General features: G+C 41.9%; 1 protein-coding gene across 6 annotated transcripts in view; it reads left to right on the forward strand.

Moving 5' to 3' along the window:
• The window catches only part of map7d1a (MAP7 domain containing 1a), a 42,912-nt gene that overhangs the window by 11,997 nt on the left and 15,547 nt on the right, over nucleotides 1-15,368 (forward strand). For 4 of the 6 annotated variants that reach the window (XM_034103041.2, XM_034103042.2, XM_034103043.2 and 1 more), the window contains exons 2-4: nucleotides 6,688-6,891; nucleotides 10,184-10,252; nucleotides 10,972-10,992. In XM_034103041.2, the coding sequence (XP_033958932.1) occupies nucleotides 6,688-6,891; nucleotides 10,184-10,252; nucleotides 10,972-10,992 (294 nt within the window). The remainder of the gene's footprint in view (nucleotides 1-6,687; nucleotides 6,892-10,183; nucleotides 10,253-10,971; nucleotides 10,993-15,368) is intronic. The other 2 variants (XM_034103044.2, XM_034103046.2) reach the window with 1 other exon arrangement.

The following is a 15,368-nucleotide window of genomic DNA, read 5'->3' on the forward strand; positions in this document are numbered from 1 at the left end:
TGAGCAGCAATTGTGAGTTGTATCCATTATGACACATTACTATCATACCATCAAGATCATTTTAAATCCTCTTTGTATTTACTTCACACTGCTTGTTTTTGTGTCAAGCGGTTTCACAATGATGTTGCTTTTTGGAGCTCGTCTCACCCGAAAGCATCCTCCCTGAGCTGTGCACACACTATCATAAGAATGTGCTGTCATAGTTTGCTGGTTCTGTCATACAGTGAGTCATGTGTTTTGCTGTGCTGTGGCAGACACAAGCTTTTCTTACCCTGACTCTGTGTCCTGTGAGGTGGAATGATCAGGTAGAAAAATAGCAGTGTGTTATATTGTCTGAACCTTTAGTCTGTATAGCTGTGTGTCGATAAAAGTGCTTTCTATTATTTTGCCTCATGCTGTTCCAAGGACATATCCTCCCGTATGCTTCCTTATACATTCTTTAAACAAATGTTTGTCTTATTTCTTGGACATACAAATTCATACCCTTGCTAAGATAATTAACGGCAAAGGCTCTGGTGCCCTCCCTGCAGTTTGGGGGGTGACTAATGGCGCGTTTCCACTGCAGGCCTCGCTCGGCCTTATTAGGCCCGGCTCACTTTAATGCTGCGCTTCCATTACAGTTTAGGAACTGGGGTAGTTACTATAGTAACGCAGATAGGCGGAGCCGTGATGTCATCTTCAATGAGCGCCCCAAAAAACAACACAGCCGTAAGCTCTTAGCACCCAGAGCTCACAGCTCCTCATATCTGTTCAGAAACTAGACAAAAGTTAAACAAGTACAAACCACAGACTGCCTGTGTCATGGCGAATACAGTCGCTGGTTTATTTATGTCTGTATAAGCCGTTGTTGTGAGTGTGGACGGTCGGAGCATATATAACGTTATCTTAGCCAAGCTCCATTTAGAAAACACGCATTTTAAAAGGGTTTTTCGCCTGCCGTCTGTCTGCAGACTTGTCAAAGCATTAATTCATGGTTTTTACTAACCGGTATGTTGTTACTTCGGCATCATTTTGAAACGTGTATTACAATTAAATCACGGTCAAATATGTTCATCTTGTTGTAGTTGTAGCCCCCTGGCCAGCGATTCTCTTTCTAGTTTAGCATACTCAGCCCGACTCCGCCTGGTTGTTCCTGGCCCTAGAACCACGATTTAGTCGGGCCAGAAAAAAGGTGAAAAAGTAGCCCCGGGCCAAAACTAGGCCAAGTGGAAACGCAACCAAAAACGGGCCCCGCACGGCTCGGCATGCTTAAAGCGAGCTACCCGCTGCAGTGGAAACGCGCCATAAGTCTTTTGAAGTGGCACTGGGGCAGAAGTGTGGCTATTTATAAACTGCTCTAACAAAATAATATGCTGTGAAATTGGATTTGAGCTAAATCACATTTTGTGTGGCAGAATTACCAGTTGTCCCCAGTTTTAACGTGGCTCTTTACTCACAGTGTCATCAGCCTAACTGTAAAGTACCACATCCCTTTGTGCTTGCGCTCTGAAAGTGAATGTGCAATGAGCTTTGAGAGCCTGGGGTATTTTCCCAAGCCAACATTTGAAATTTCAGACCAATTTTTAACCTGAGATGCTTCTCACTGGGAAATGTGCTGTGAATCTGTGCTAATTACCTGCTGATTCTCAACCTGCCATTCTGCTCCCACACTGTGCTCATGCATGCATGCAAACACCCACTTCAGCAGGGGGTCCTTTACCATTTCTGCTTACTTTTACATACATCTTATTCCATTGTATCTCTTTTGCATTTAAAAGGGCTCGACTGAGTGCCTGAGGCTTTGTTTAAAACCTAGAGGGGCCCCATACAGAGACATTATGGGGTTAACCAAGCAGTGGTGCAAGGTGACAGTGTGATGTTCAATCAATGTTCACGCACAGCATGGAAAGATCCTGAACCTCCTCTGACCCACTCAGAGGGCTCAAAGCTGTCACATACCCCTCTTCTATAGGAAGATAAAACAAAGCAACCATGCGATGACATCACTGCTTTTAGCGGCTCTACATGTTGAGTTACTTACTATATATTATATATATTATATTATATATATATATATTATATTAGTACAATCCCGTACTAATACAAAGCTTGACAATAAGGATTGCCAAGTAAATTAAGCAACCACTCAGGTAAAACCTTTTTTAACACATCCCTTTTCCTGGAGCTGGCGATAGAAGTAGCTAAGGAATGAACCGTGAAAACCTTCAAAGTCCCTCAAAATAAATGTTAGCAGTGTTTGTCCTGTGTTTCTCCTTTGCCTTCTAACAATAAGCTCCAGCAAAGTGTTTTTCCATGTTCAGGCTTGATGGAGACTCAAGCGTCTCTGGGGAAGTAGGTATGCATTGGATTATGAATATGAATAATGTAAGTGATGCTACAAAAGGGTGGTCTAATGGCTTTTGGCTGGAGTCGTCCCCTCTTTATTGTCTCTGGGAGGCTGGAGTGTAAATATGGAAAGAAGGTGATACAAGTGTTACACTGATAGACCCCTCTGCCTTAGGGTCGTATTAATATAGTAAAGGAATTAGATTTATAGCCCTGTTTCTGCAACCAAGTAATCAAGGCTTTTATTGTCATGTGTATATACTATATAGCTACAGTGTAGTTATGACAATGAAAATCTGAGGTCACAGGCTCCTCCAACAGTGTAACACATTAGGCGCTTTCACACCAAGTACTTTGCCGTACTTAGTTCATCAGAACTCTTTAGTTCTGATGAACTAAAGAGCAGATCGCGTTCACACCGGAATAAGTTCCTGGGGGAGGATTAGGCAAATGAAGCCCCTGACGTCACTTCTTCTTCTTCTGCTTTGGGTTTACTGGCAGGCCGCAAACAACTTCACGGCGTATACTGCCACCCGAGGTCCCCGGCCGGAAGTCCCCGGCTCCCCGCAGCTTCTACTGAAGCCTTCCGAGTAAATCGCCTGAAACGCCGACACATCCTCATCTCCACCACTCCCACGTTTTATTTTGTGTTGCCATAAGTTAGTCTCTCTTCGTTGGTGCGCTGGGCTAATGCTAATAATGCTAATGCGAGCAAATAAAATGGCGACTTCACAAAACGTTTTTGGAGTTTTACGGGGCGTGGTTTGCAATCCGCCCAGCCAATCAGAAATGGGAACCTTTTTCTCCCAGGAAAGTACCTGCTCTCTAGCAGGGGGTGAAAAGGATCTCATGAACTAAGTTCTAGTTCCGGATTTTTTTGGTGTGAATGCACATTTTCTGAACTATATCGGAACTATACTGGGAAAAGTACTCCGGTGTGAAAGCGCCTAATAGAACAGATAAAATAGTACAAGTAAATAAAATTAAATAGAATATAATAGAAACAGAATGATTACAGACATAAACACTTTGTTACATGCAAACTAGATTATGTTATCAACTTGTCTGAAGTATTGCTCATCCTGTTTTTCTCCGTGACGTGACAACAGACAGACCTCAGAGTTCATGGAGTCCTGAACAGATTTGGTCATTGCATTCTGTAAATCTGTGCAAATATTACTTAAGTATTCTCCTCAAATCCCACATGACAATGTCCTAATCTTGTTTGCTGTAAGAGGTCACTGTGTACACTTGATTCTGTAATCAGGTTTCCAAATGTACTCGTCCCCATCACTATGTCAGCCCAGGACAGGCACAAGTCCCCGAATCAGAGCCACTAAACTTAGCAAACTCATTTGTTCTTTTATGCTGAAGTAGCTCCATGGAGGTTTGCTGTAAACAAACAAGTCATGTTTACATTCAGTGTTCCTCATCTTGTAATTTTCGAGGTCTGAAAATGTGTTGAATGTATTCATTTCCCCAGAAACAATTTCGGTTTTCTATTCCAAATTGTGCTTTGTTACGCCCCTTGTTTTCTTACTCCCTGCCTTTGTTGCCACATTGTTGGGGCCTGTGAAACATACCGGCACTTCACAGGGTACCTTTAAGTACAGACTGAGGTTGAAACTAATTCAGGAATGATTTGTAAATATTTAATCAATTATGTCGTCAGAAAATAACTGTACGATAATTTACGATGATCAAAAAATATTGTTTATCAAGCAAACATGCCAAATATGCACAGGTTGCTGAATCTGAAAGGTTATCATTTGCTGCTTTTTGTATCCAAGTAAGTTCACTTTCTTTAGATGTTGGACTGTAGGTTGGATAAAGAGTATTTGAAGAACTCACCTTGGGCTTTGGAAACCCATGGCAGTCTTTTTAAGATTTATTTACAACTCTTTGCAGTTTATTTAGCTCAGATTCTATGATTCTTTGCCATTTAACTTTCCTCCCTGTATCGTACACTCTGTTCTCCCAGCGGTCTCGTAGCCCAGACAGTCGGGGGCTGCATCAATCAGCCCTTGTTTGGGTCCCTTGCTACGCAGCAGCAGTCCTCTCCCTCAGCTCCCATCCCATTTCCCTCCAGAGAGCTTCAGGTTTCATTGGTATTCATCGACAGTGCCACCAACATAGCAGAGTATGTTACATTCCCATTCTCTCCATCATTGACAGTATAGATCACAGTGATTGTCTGACCAGTCGCCCATCGTGCTGACAGACAGCTTATGTTCCGTAGCTCGACTTCTCAGGTGCATGAGGAACTTTCACTGTGAAGCAAGACAAAACCCATCTGTCAGAACTGCACTTTCTCTCATCTCATCTAGCCCTCAGGGATTTGTAAAAATAAATGGGATAAAATGATACATACAGAGCAAAGACTTGTATGAGGCATCACCTGGGCAGTAGCCCAAGCATAACGTTTTCTTAGTAAGGATTCACACGGCAACATGGAAAAATATGTCATCAGTTTAACAGGATTTACTCAGGTTTTTAATAGAGTTAGCTGCAAAGCCCTGGGTGCTGTGATGTTTGTTTCCAGTCGTAAACAATTTTAATTCAAAAGTAATCCCTGAATACATTACTGGCCCCTGCTCACACTCCCCACAAAGTCCTGTTCCAGAACTGCACCTCCTCTGCTTTCTGTGTATCTCACTCCATTCCCCCTCCTTCCTCCCCTCCTCTCGCTGTCATTGCAGTGTTTTGGCTGCTGTCCCGTTGCCATGAAGAGACCTCAACAATGCCCCCTCTCTGTCAAAGCACATCGCTGCCCGAGGAATGCTTGTTTAATAGTGGTGTGCTTCGGCAGGGGAAACGCAATGTCTCCCAGCTGCACTGGGTTATAGACTCGTACTGCTGTTCCCTCTGATCATCAGGCTGCGTCCAACTCAGCCTCATCAGTATCCATTTGTTTTGCCATGAGACCTGATATCACACTATATATCACTAAGCTTTGTTGTCGAAGCGACATGTTGACCAGTTTATTTGGCATCAGCATATCTTTCTCTCGAGAGCAAAACAAAAAGTTGTGCATGTTGTTCTCAAGAAGATATTTATGGCTTAACAGGCACCGTTGCTTACTCTATAGAAAGCTATACTCAATTGTGTTTTAAGTTGCACGGCATTGGTCTCGCCGCTCATTGGTTCTCTTCTATGCAAGCTGTTGAGTGGTGCAGCATTTGAAGAGTAAATCTTCCGTGCGCTCACTGCCTCGGTGTGACAGCCGCCTAAGTCTGTGTTGTTTTTAGCCAAAGTCTGAATAATTGACAGCGTGTTGCCCCAGTGTTTACCTTCAGAGACTATGCAGAAGACACCGTACTCCAACATGGGTGTGCAGGGAGCGCAGGGGTACAGTGCTGAGTGGACAAAGCCAAGAGTCCCTCCCATGAGGGTCTTTGTCTGGCCGTCAAAGCCTGGGCAAACTGATGTTTGAGTAGGAGATTCAAGTTTAGCAGCGTGCCAAATGTGAGTGAAGCTGCTGTCCCAACAAACGAACCCAGCTATTCTTTTATGAAAACAACTTGAACAGACTCCCAAGTAGTTTTCATCAAAAAGAAGTGGGACTATTTCTGGGAAGATGATCACTCTGATTTATTTTACTAATCAATTCATTTCATCTTAATAAAATCACCAGGATGCCAAAAAGCAATCACTGTGCTTTGTTCCGCCAGGGAGTCAGGGCAAACCCCACCTGCTCAAACTGGCATTTTCTCTATAATCTGTACCCTGTGTCCTTTTGTGTCCTTTTGTAGTCAACTTCCTGTTGTTTGTCTTGTCTTACCCCGGCTGATACTTCACTAAATCCACTGTTTTAATTTGTAAGGTAAAATTGTAAATGTAAATTGTAAATCTGTAACCCTGTAAGGTGTCCTTGGGTGTTATGAAAGGCGCCCCCCAAAATACATTTATTATTATTATTATTATTATTTGCTCAGGTCAGTCTGTCGCGCAGAGTACAAAATGGTATTAGCCTGCGTAGAGTTTGAGGGGGCAGACTTAAGGCTTATTATCTTGTGCTTCTGAGTAAATGATGTAATCCCTGCAGCAGATAATGTTGCTTAACAACTGAAAGACACATTGTACAGAAACACAGGAGCTTAGATTGTTTATTTTGAGGTGGTCCGTTTCATTATGTGTCACAGAGCCATTTCTAAAAGAAAACAGTATCCACCTAGTCGCCACGGACTCCACCCCGCACACTTGATACATCTATGGCGGAAGTTTACGTCACCCACACGAAAAGACTTCACAGGCCTTGTTGTGAAAGGAATGAAGACTGACTGGTTGACTTCTGTCTCTGCGCTTGTCTCACCTTTTACTCTGACTCACTTGTTTTGGTTCCGTGTCTTTCTCTTTCAACAGCTCCCCTCTCAGATCTCAACACAAACCCAACCAGGCCTGACCCGGAGGGCGAGAGCAGCCCCCCGATGATGGACACCGAGAGAATGGAGTCTCCGGTTAAGAAAGAAACAGACCCTAGATTGACTACCCCGACAAAATCTGGCGTCATCCCTCGAACACCTGGGTCACCTGCGTCTCCTATGTCCAGGTTGAAAGGTCCTAAAGGTAAATAGAAATGTCTCTACTCGTTTGACTCCGATACAGATCAGGTGTTTAAAGTGTCAAGCTACATTTGGCCTGACAAGAAGCAGTGCTCTTATAACGATGCATTTACATCTGCAATGGGATTGAGTTAGGTCTGGTCTCTTGAGGTAAAGTAATGCTTCAGTATGAGGTGTAGTGACCACATGCTTTCAGGCGTGAAGCCAAATCCAATAGAGTTGCTGCAGTCGTTGGAAAAAGCATGGAACAGAAGCTGTGAGAACATCTCTGCTTTGGGCTCCAAGATTTTAGTCTACAATACAATTTGTTTATGGACAAATGAGCTTTCTCTGAAAGTGGATAGCTAATACTGCAACACAGTGGTCTGTAATTAAAGGTGGGCTTGATGACTAGCTAAGTGTCCATTTAGTCAGACCTGTCTGTTGCACCCTAGCCTTTCCAAAATGCCATCACTTAAAGTCCTTGGAGCCTCTCGCTAGCTCTAAGGAGCATGTTTGAGGGGTTTTGGAGTTTAAGCCTCTTTTCTCGGTCCCCTTTATTCTTCATCCATTAATCCATTCAGTGTGGTCATGGTCTTTAGTCCCTTGGAGAGAGGTGATGTGGATAACCCCCCCCCCCCCCCCATAACTCCCAATACTTCCAGTTTGGAATGACTTGTATGATATACTGTTGTATTTGTCTGGTCTAATTAAGAGAGATATGCAATAAGTCCTTATTCTGCTGATTCCAAAGTGGACCTACATTTCCCTTTTGTCCTTCCAAGTTCATTTTCCAATTGTAAAGCGCTTTACTTGTGAGGTTTTACACAGCCCAGCGCAGTATAATGAAGATTAAAAGCACGTTGTTGCCCCTAATTAGTACAAAGTAAATTCTAGGAAAGGTCTGCTAAGGTATTTTGTCACATTTCAAACATTGCTTTGTGATAGCAGAGACTTGTTTGTGTCCATGAGAACCTGCTCTTGTTGTTGGAGTCATTGAAAATGTGAAAATTAAAGAAATCTTGTTCTTCATTATATCTTAACCGTGTCTATTGAATTTGCACAGCAGAGGTGTACGTCACATTATACAGTGTACCCGGCACTGCTCCTATTGTACTGCAATTTAGAGGAATTACACAGAGCTGTCATCTTGAGTGTGTGCACAGTCTGGAGCCCAAACACCGCACCTCACAGTATTTACTGGGCCAGTCTGTTTTTGTCTCGAAACCTTTGTGCATGTGACGTTATGATTAACATGGTGGTGAGTTACAAACCGGGGCACATCCCACCCGTGCACATGGGCCACAGTCCTATAAATATCAAGTGGGTCAGAGGTTTTTCTTAGGGAGAGCTGCATGGCAGATTGTTTTCTTGTTTGTGAATCACGCCTCCTGCTGTAAGACATCGCTGAAGGATGAGTTCCTTTGTTTGATGTTGAACATCTGGTCGGAGAAGATTGAGGGGGATGATGAAGCATGAAGGCTCAAGAAAGATCAAGCCAGTGCCAGTGTATACCAGTGTTATTGGTTGCAGTACGCAATACACTGAATATACCATATATTATTTAACATGGTAGATACATGTTTTTTTTAGTTAACCCTTTTCAAGCTCATTTAATTTGTTTGGGCTGCAGAAATAAGTTGAAATAATTTACAGGACTTGCATAAATGGGGAAACACTTTTATAAAAGCATGCTTTGGTTAAAACATTTTTGGCTGATTTTGATTCAAATCTACTTTTTAAAGATTCAGAAATGTTCGAAAACTTGCTGAAACTAGACGTGTGGATACAAATTCCACACGTCTACTTTCAGCAAATGTTTCTACTGAATGAAATATGTGTGTCAACTTTAGTAGTAAATATGTATTTGTATATATTCTTTGGAGGGTGAACCAAAGGCAGAGTTCACCTTCGTCAAGTCAAAAATGAACCGGAACCTGTTATCACCGAAGGTTGCATTTTGAATTCTTGAAATGCTACAGTTCAGTGTTTGATTGCATTGCTGTTCCCTACGAGTGGATCCATGGCGTAGGAATGTAATGCTGTGAGCACACCTCAGGGATGTCACAGAGGGAAGAGATATATGTAAGTGCCCCCCTGCAGTCATCACATTCAAACATACACCCACCCACATACACATGGCATAGGAGATACTGTATATGGGCCCTGCCACATGCTGCAGCTTTTATTTGGATAAGATCGTATTTCATAAGAATTTTTTCCCCAAGCTAGCAGATGTAACTTGTGCCTTTTTCCAATCCAGAGAATAAGTCACACAGCGTCATCCTTTGCTGAACATCAGTGGAGAACATGTTGACAATGCCACTTTCCTGTCATTGTCTTGTGGCATGCATTTCCCACTGGTGACATGTAACAGTTAAAAGCTTCTGTCCGGCTGATTTGTAGCTTTAGGAATCACAGTGGACTCGGGTCGGTTTTGAGTTGAGAGCGATTGGAAAGGCAACATAGATACGTTTTTTAAAACATATTTTAGTAGCTTTCTGGGAGTTAAGTAGCTCATGTGTTAAATGGGTGTATGTATTCGTGTGCCCCTGAATTGAATTGATTCTATATTGTATTCCAAACAATGGATATCATACTGTATCTGTGGTAACACTTGTGATTTACAGCCCTAGTATAAGATAAGATGGACTTTTATTAATCCCTCGTGGGGAAATTGTTTCTCTGCATTTGACCCATCCTAGTGTTCGGAGCTGTGGGCTGCCATTTTGAACGGCGCCCGGGGAGCAGTGTGGGGAACGGTGCCTTGCTCAGGGACACCTTGGTAGCACATAGTCTTGCCGGGACTTGAACTGGTGACCTTCCAGTTGCCAAGCCAAATCCCTGTCGACTTCGCCACCACCGCCTATTACTATATACTATTCTCTTTTCACCCCATAGTAGTTATGTAGCTTTGTGGTAACTTTTATATTTTCTGCATAACATAAGTCATCCTCAAGGACTGATTCCAATTAGGGTGAGCTTAACTAACCTGCTTTAATTTAGTTCTTTCTAAGAGCTTTTAAATCTTCTTAATTGCTCATTCATATGGAAGTATGTCATGAATCTCACTCGGTGAGGCAAAACATACTCTGATATTGAATTTCTCTCAGGGTGTGATGGTGTTGCAGATCATATGGTACTCTGTTGTTGTTAACCCGCTAGGAAACATGAAGATATGTAAAGATGTGTTAACTCTTCCAAATCAAATGCTGTGTGATCTGATGTGGCTAAATGAATTTGACTTGATGTAAGTTTGCAGTATGACTCTTACACATCCTCTTCTTATTTGTCCTTCCCCATCCATCTCTTCCCAGACATCATGAAGTCAGAGGACCGGCAGAAGCTTGCCAAGGAGCGGAGAGAGGAGAAGGCCAAATATCTTGGTAAGTGGAAACTTTGGGTGGAAGGAGAAGTGTGTTTAAAAGGAAGAGAGCTCCCCCTAGTGTTGGGGTGAAAGTGGTTGTTTTACATCTGCAGTTGTATTTCTACTGTGCTGCCAAAGGCTGCAGATGGCATGCACACACGTAGCACAGAGAGAATACAATGGTAGTTTGGGCTAGTGCCACAAAAGTGACTAAAATCTGAAAAATCCAAACCTCAAATGTTATACAAGACGAGCGAGCTTCCAATTTCAATAAGCTGTGTCTAAATGTTTGCTTTTGATATGCTTGTTTGACACATTATTGCAGTATCCTGGACCAACATATACAATTGGACTTAAATGGAGATATTCCTCACATTGACAAATATTACATTATTTAAGTTAATAAAGTGAACTATTTTTGCAACTTTTTGCTGTGTGAGGAAAATCTCCTATGACTTAATATCTGTTTAGTCATCACAGCAAAGCACATTTGTTCCCAACTTGAATTGATGTAGTTATATCAATTGGTGCAAACGTTCCTTTAGTGCCTTTCCCTTGAGCGTCTTAACGCGGCTGTACTCTTTTGCACCAGATGATATTGCATCTCTCTGCCCAAGTCTTTATTTTCTGTTGAACCCGCGGCTGTCACTTTGTCACCTGGCCACACGCTGGTCGTGCACTGCTTTGCATGTCTGACAGTTGCCTCTGCCTTCTCTCTCACTCCTTTCCCTCCTGCAGACGAGCTCAGCATGTTACAAGGTAAGCCACTCACCTATATGTATGTGGTGGTGGTGATGGTGGTGACCCATTTGAATCATTGTGTTACATTTGGATGTCTCCGTTTGATTAGGTTTAGTAGTTATAACTAGAGTTGGGCAATAAACCTCAGCACCAATATACAGATATTTGGAACAATTAACAAACTTGCTTATGTCGGTATTTTTGTTAATGTCTTTCCTTAATTGCTGTAAGATGCATTTGTTAAAAACCACATTCATTGTCATGCTTTGGCCCCCTCTCTCCTTAATACCACCTTTTTTTAAATAGCAAAGCAGCAGATAAAATAACGAGTATTAATGCTTATTAAGGCGAAGTTGTTGCTTATTCATAATATAAGCTTAGAGACCAGATATTGCATACTTGCTGTAATCAGTGAACCCCTATAGAAGGCCACAGTGACGCGTCCTAAAACCCGGAAGTAAGTTAGCACTTTACCACGTCCGGTTCCTTCGACAAAAACCAATGCAATTTCTCCATAGGATTTTGGAAAATAGCTCGAAATAAGGTCTGTGGTTGAGACACATTGAAGAGACGGATCACGTTTTGTTCAGCCGGATAATATCCACATGTCTACCCTACTTTTATAATTTTCTAATCATAAATCTAATCGATAGATTTATGATCGATAGATATATGATTAGAATATTATAAAAGTTTTAGTTCCGGGTTTTAGGACGCATCACTGTGGCACTCTATAGAAGACCACACACATGTTAAAACGTTAAAAAAAGTAAATAAATTGAGTCACAATATTGAGTTATGTTAATATTGCCCAGCTCTAGGTTTCATTCATTTAATCCCCTTCCTTCAAAATCATGAACATCACGGTGGTTTATTTTTTTAATCATACAAATGTCCACTAATTGCAACCTTTTTTCTCTCTTAACATCATTGGAGTGTCTGTACGATGACTCATCTAAACATAGACGGATGACGTAACCATCATGTATCTGTTCATCAATGTTATATGATGTTATTAAGCAACGGGGACTAATCTCAGAAAGAAAAGAAGTGTGCCCGGAGATTGAACTTTGAACGTTTCAACTTCATCCACATGTTCCATCTGCAGACACCACAGAACTCCTTGGATTTTATGTTTAAAGATAACACGTTTGAACCAAATGCCGCAAAGCTACTATGATTACTATCTAACTGAAGAAATTGGAGGTTTAAAGACACGTTTAAAGCCACGTGATCCAGTTTTATCCTGGCTGCGAACTTACATCCAAACCACTTTATATTGCCCAACACAAAATCACACAGTTCAGAATGTTCTGAAATAGGAAAGAAAATGTTAATTATTGTTCACTTGTTTAGACACTAAACTTTGGCTTGGCTAAAGTATTTTCACAATTGTTTGCACAGATGTTTCTACTGTGTATCTATGGTAGTCTCACAGAATATAGTCAGCTTTCTACTGAGTTATAGACCAGACTAAAATAGATTCCAAAAGTTATTTTTTACCTCAGAGTTTGGGTAAAAATGGTTAAGAGAGTCAAAACATAATATATAGAGTTGAATTGGGTTTACTCAAAGCTATATGAACATTTCCAGAGACACTTAAGGTCACATTATGTATATGTTCTATATTATAATGTACAATAGCTGCCCACTGCTCCTAGTACTATACTCCTGCTACTAGGATGGGTTAAATGCAGAGAACACATGTCACCGTGTGCTCTGCATGTGTGACTATTAAAGGTCCCATGTCATGGCCATTTCTACTGATCATAATTCCATTGTTGAGGTATACTGGGATAGATTTATATTGTTCAATGCTCCAAACTCACATTGGTTTCTCGTACAGCATCTCTGTATAGTATGTGTATTCACTCTCTGTCCTACACGGCTTGTTGGAGCTCCTGCCCCCCCCTGCCTATGAGCCCAGCGAAACCCAGCCCGAAACCAGCCCGAGCACACACACACACCCGCAGCCTGGCTGGGAGTTTGTGTGTGTGCTCACTCACAGCCTCGCCGCGTCCCGCCGTCTCAGGCTGAGAAATCGGCGGAGCTGCAGCTGAGAAAAGATTGAGTGTGTGCGGATTGGTCCAAATGGGCGCTGACTTAACGTAACGGCTCTGCAGACGTAGGCAAGGCAGGGCAAGTTTATTTATATAGAATATGAAAAATGAAAGACATTAAGAAAATGGCATTTAAAATCAGTCATTAAAAAGAAAAGCTAATAAAATAAACATTAAAAGAAAAAATACATGATGACGTAATGTAACGACTGGACCAATCCGGAGCCATTACGTTACGTTACTATACCCAGGAAGAAAAAGAGAAATCTCCAACGAGGCGTTGTGGGGCAGCACAGACAGGTCTTTTCTGTGTTGTACTCGCTACAGGGTGTACTTTGAGGGTTTGTGACTCTGCAGACCGTTTACATGCATAAAAAGCTACATAACACACAAGGGGACGGGTGATAACCAGAAAAGCATGACATGGGACCTTTACAGAGGGTTTCATACCTCCAATTCTATCTATCTATTGTTATTATTACTATCATTATCATATTTCTGCATAACACAGAATTAACTCATCATAATGACATCCAGTATATCCTCCAATTACACAGATTTCTTTAAACTCGTACATTGAGCAATGCCTCATTGTGTAATCCAGCGCTGTACTGGACAGCAGTGAGATGAGTTTGACACACTTCAGCGTGGATCAGTCTAATTGGGCGATCACTGGGGCACGCCAGATGGCACGGGTCGGATCTAATACACTCAGTCAGACCAGGATATAAGACGAGATCCTGCCAAAGCTTGTGTTTACAATATCAGCTTTAAAGAAATCCTGGTCAGTAAGACTTGGCTTATCAACGATCACCTGTGGTATAAATAGTTGAGTCGTAAAAGTGGTCAAATTAGAAACAGCCTTATATCTTCTGGTACATTAGTGCAAAGCTTTGGAGGACATGTATCGGTGAACTGGCTGCGACTGCACAGTTCCTGCCTTGACAGTCTAGTGGGATGATATAAATACTTAATGTACCCGGGACAGAGCAGCACTCTGCTTATGGCTATTTCATCATCTTACTATAGATGGTCCCGATACTACTTGTCAGCACTGATCCCTGTCTGAAGAAACTTGAGGAGTGCATTTTTAAAGCGATGCTAGTTTAAGATATTCAGGATGGGACATCTGTTTATCAATTAACACCCTGGTATAGATGCATAAATGACTGATGAAACATGGCGCTGAAATCATTTAGACTAGAGACTTTAGATTAATAATATATTTTCTTTCTATAGCGCTTTTCTTGAACCCAAAGACGCTTTACATTTGGGAGGGAGGGTAGACAAACAAAACAAAGCCAAAGCCAAAAAGAAACAAAACAAAACAGAAAAGCAGTCAGGAGGAAGTTGATTGAGAAGGGGTGGGGCTTATGGATACAGAGTTGAAGACTCTTCATTGAAGACTTCCTCTCTTAAGCCCCAAAGCACCCAAACAATTTCTACCTCATTTTCCTCTCTTCAACCAGCAGTCACGAAAAAGGAGTACAATTCAAGTATTCTATTCAGCGAGTGTCAAAATGTAAAATGGGAAATGTTGTGGATGACAACAGTAATCCATCCCAGCCTTCAACATTGCATGTGTGTGCAGTGGAAGCAGTTTCCTCCTCCCTCTGCTCTCATCACAGCACAAGTAAATAATGAAGCAATTTCCACTGCCTTCTACTTCCAAGATTGTATCACTGGAAGGTAAAGGTGAGGCTTTTCTCATATTGAGGCCATTGTGCTGCGATGAGCTGAGATACGCACTGCAGCAAATATATATTTTTGCTGCAAGGTACTGTCAAGCAGTGCCTCAGTAAAACTCAGCTACCCCCCCCCCCCTCTCAGATAAAAGCCGATCTGTGCGCCTCCCAATAAATGTTAACTCCGCTAGCCTCCAGCATCTCTGCAATGATCCATCACCGTCATCTGAAATCCACAACCAGTTGCTTTTGTTGCGTCAAGTGCTTGAGAGAAATCAGCCTCGCCTCCTTGCCGGGGCTGATTCTTCATGGAGGTTTTGCTTTGTAGTTTAAAGAAATATGGTGAGTTGTGTACAGAGAGGCAGCTGCAAAAGCCTCCTTTACGCCTTCTTTGAATGGCTCAGGGACAACAGGACGATTTCCATATCAAAGTGTTTGGTTTATTGAAACTGACGCGGAGGCTTGATGCGATTAGTGAAGTATAAAGGTCACTTCAGAAGTGCTGTATCTGTCACACTTGGCTTTATGCAGTTTTCTGTGGAGAAGTCAAGTAATTTAATTTATTTTTCCAAACACAAAGTGAGATTCAGGTGAAGGGCGAATTATTTGATAAAGAAAGCTTTAGATGACTTGACTCTTTGGGTATATT

This window comes from Pseudochaenichthys georgianus, chromosome 16 (assembly GCF_902827115.2).
Source record: "Pseudochaenichthys georgianus chromosome 16, fPseGeo1.2, whole genome shotgun sequence".
Lineage (NCBI taxonomy): Eukaryota > Metazoa > Chordata > Actinopteri > Perciformes > Channichthyidae > Pseudochaenichthys > Pseudochaenichthys georgianus.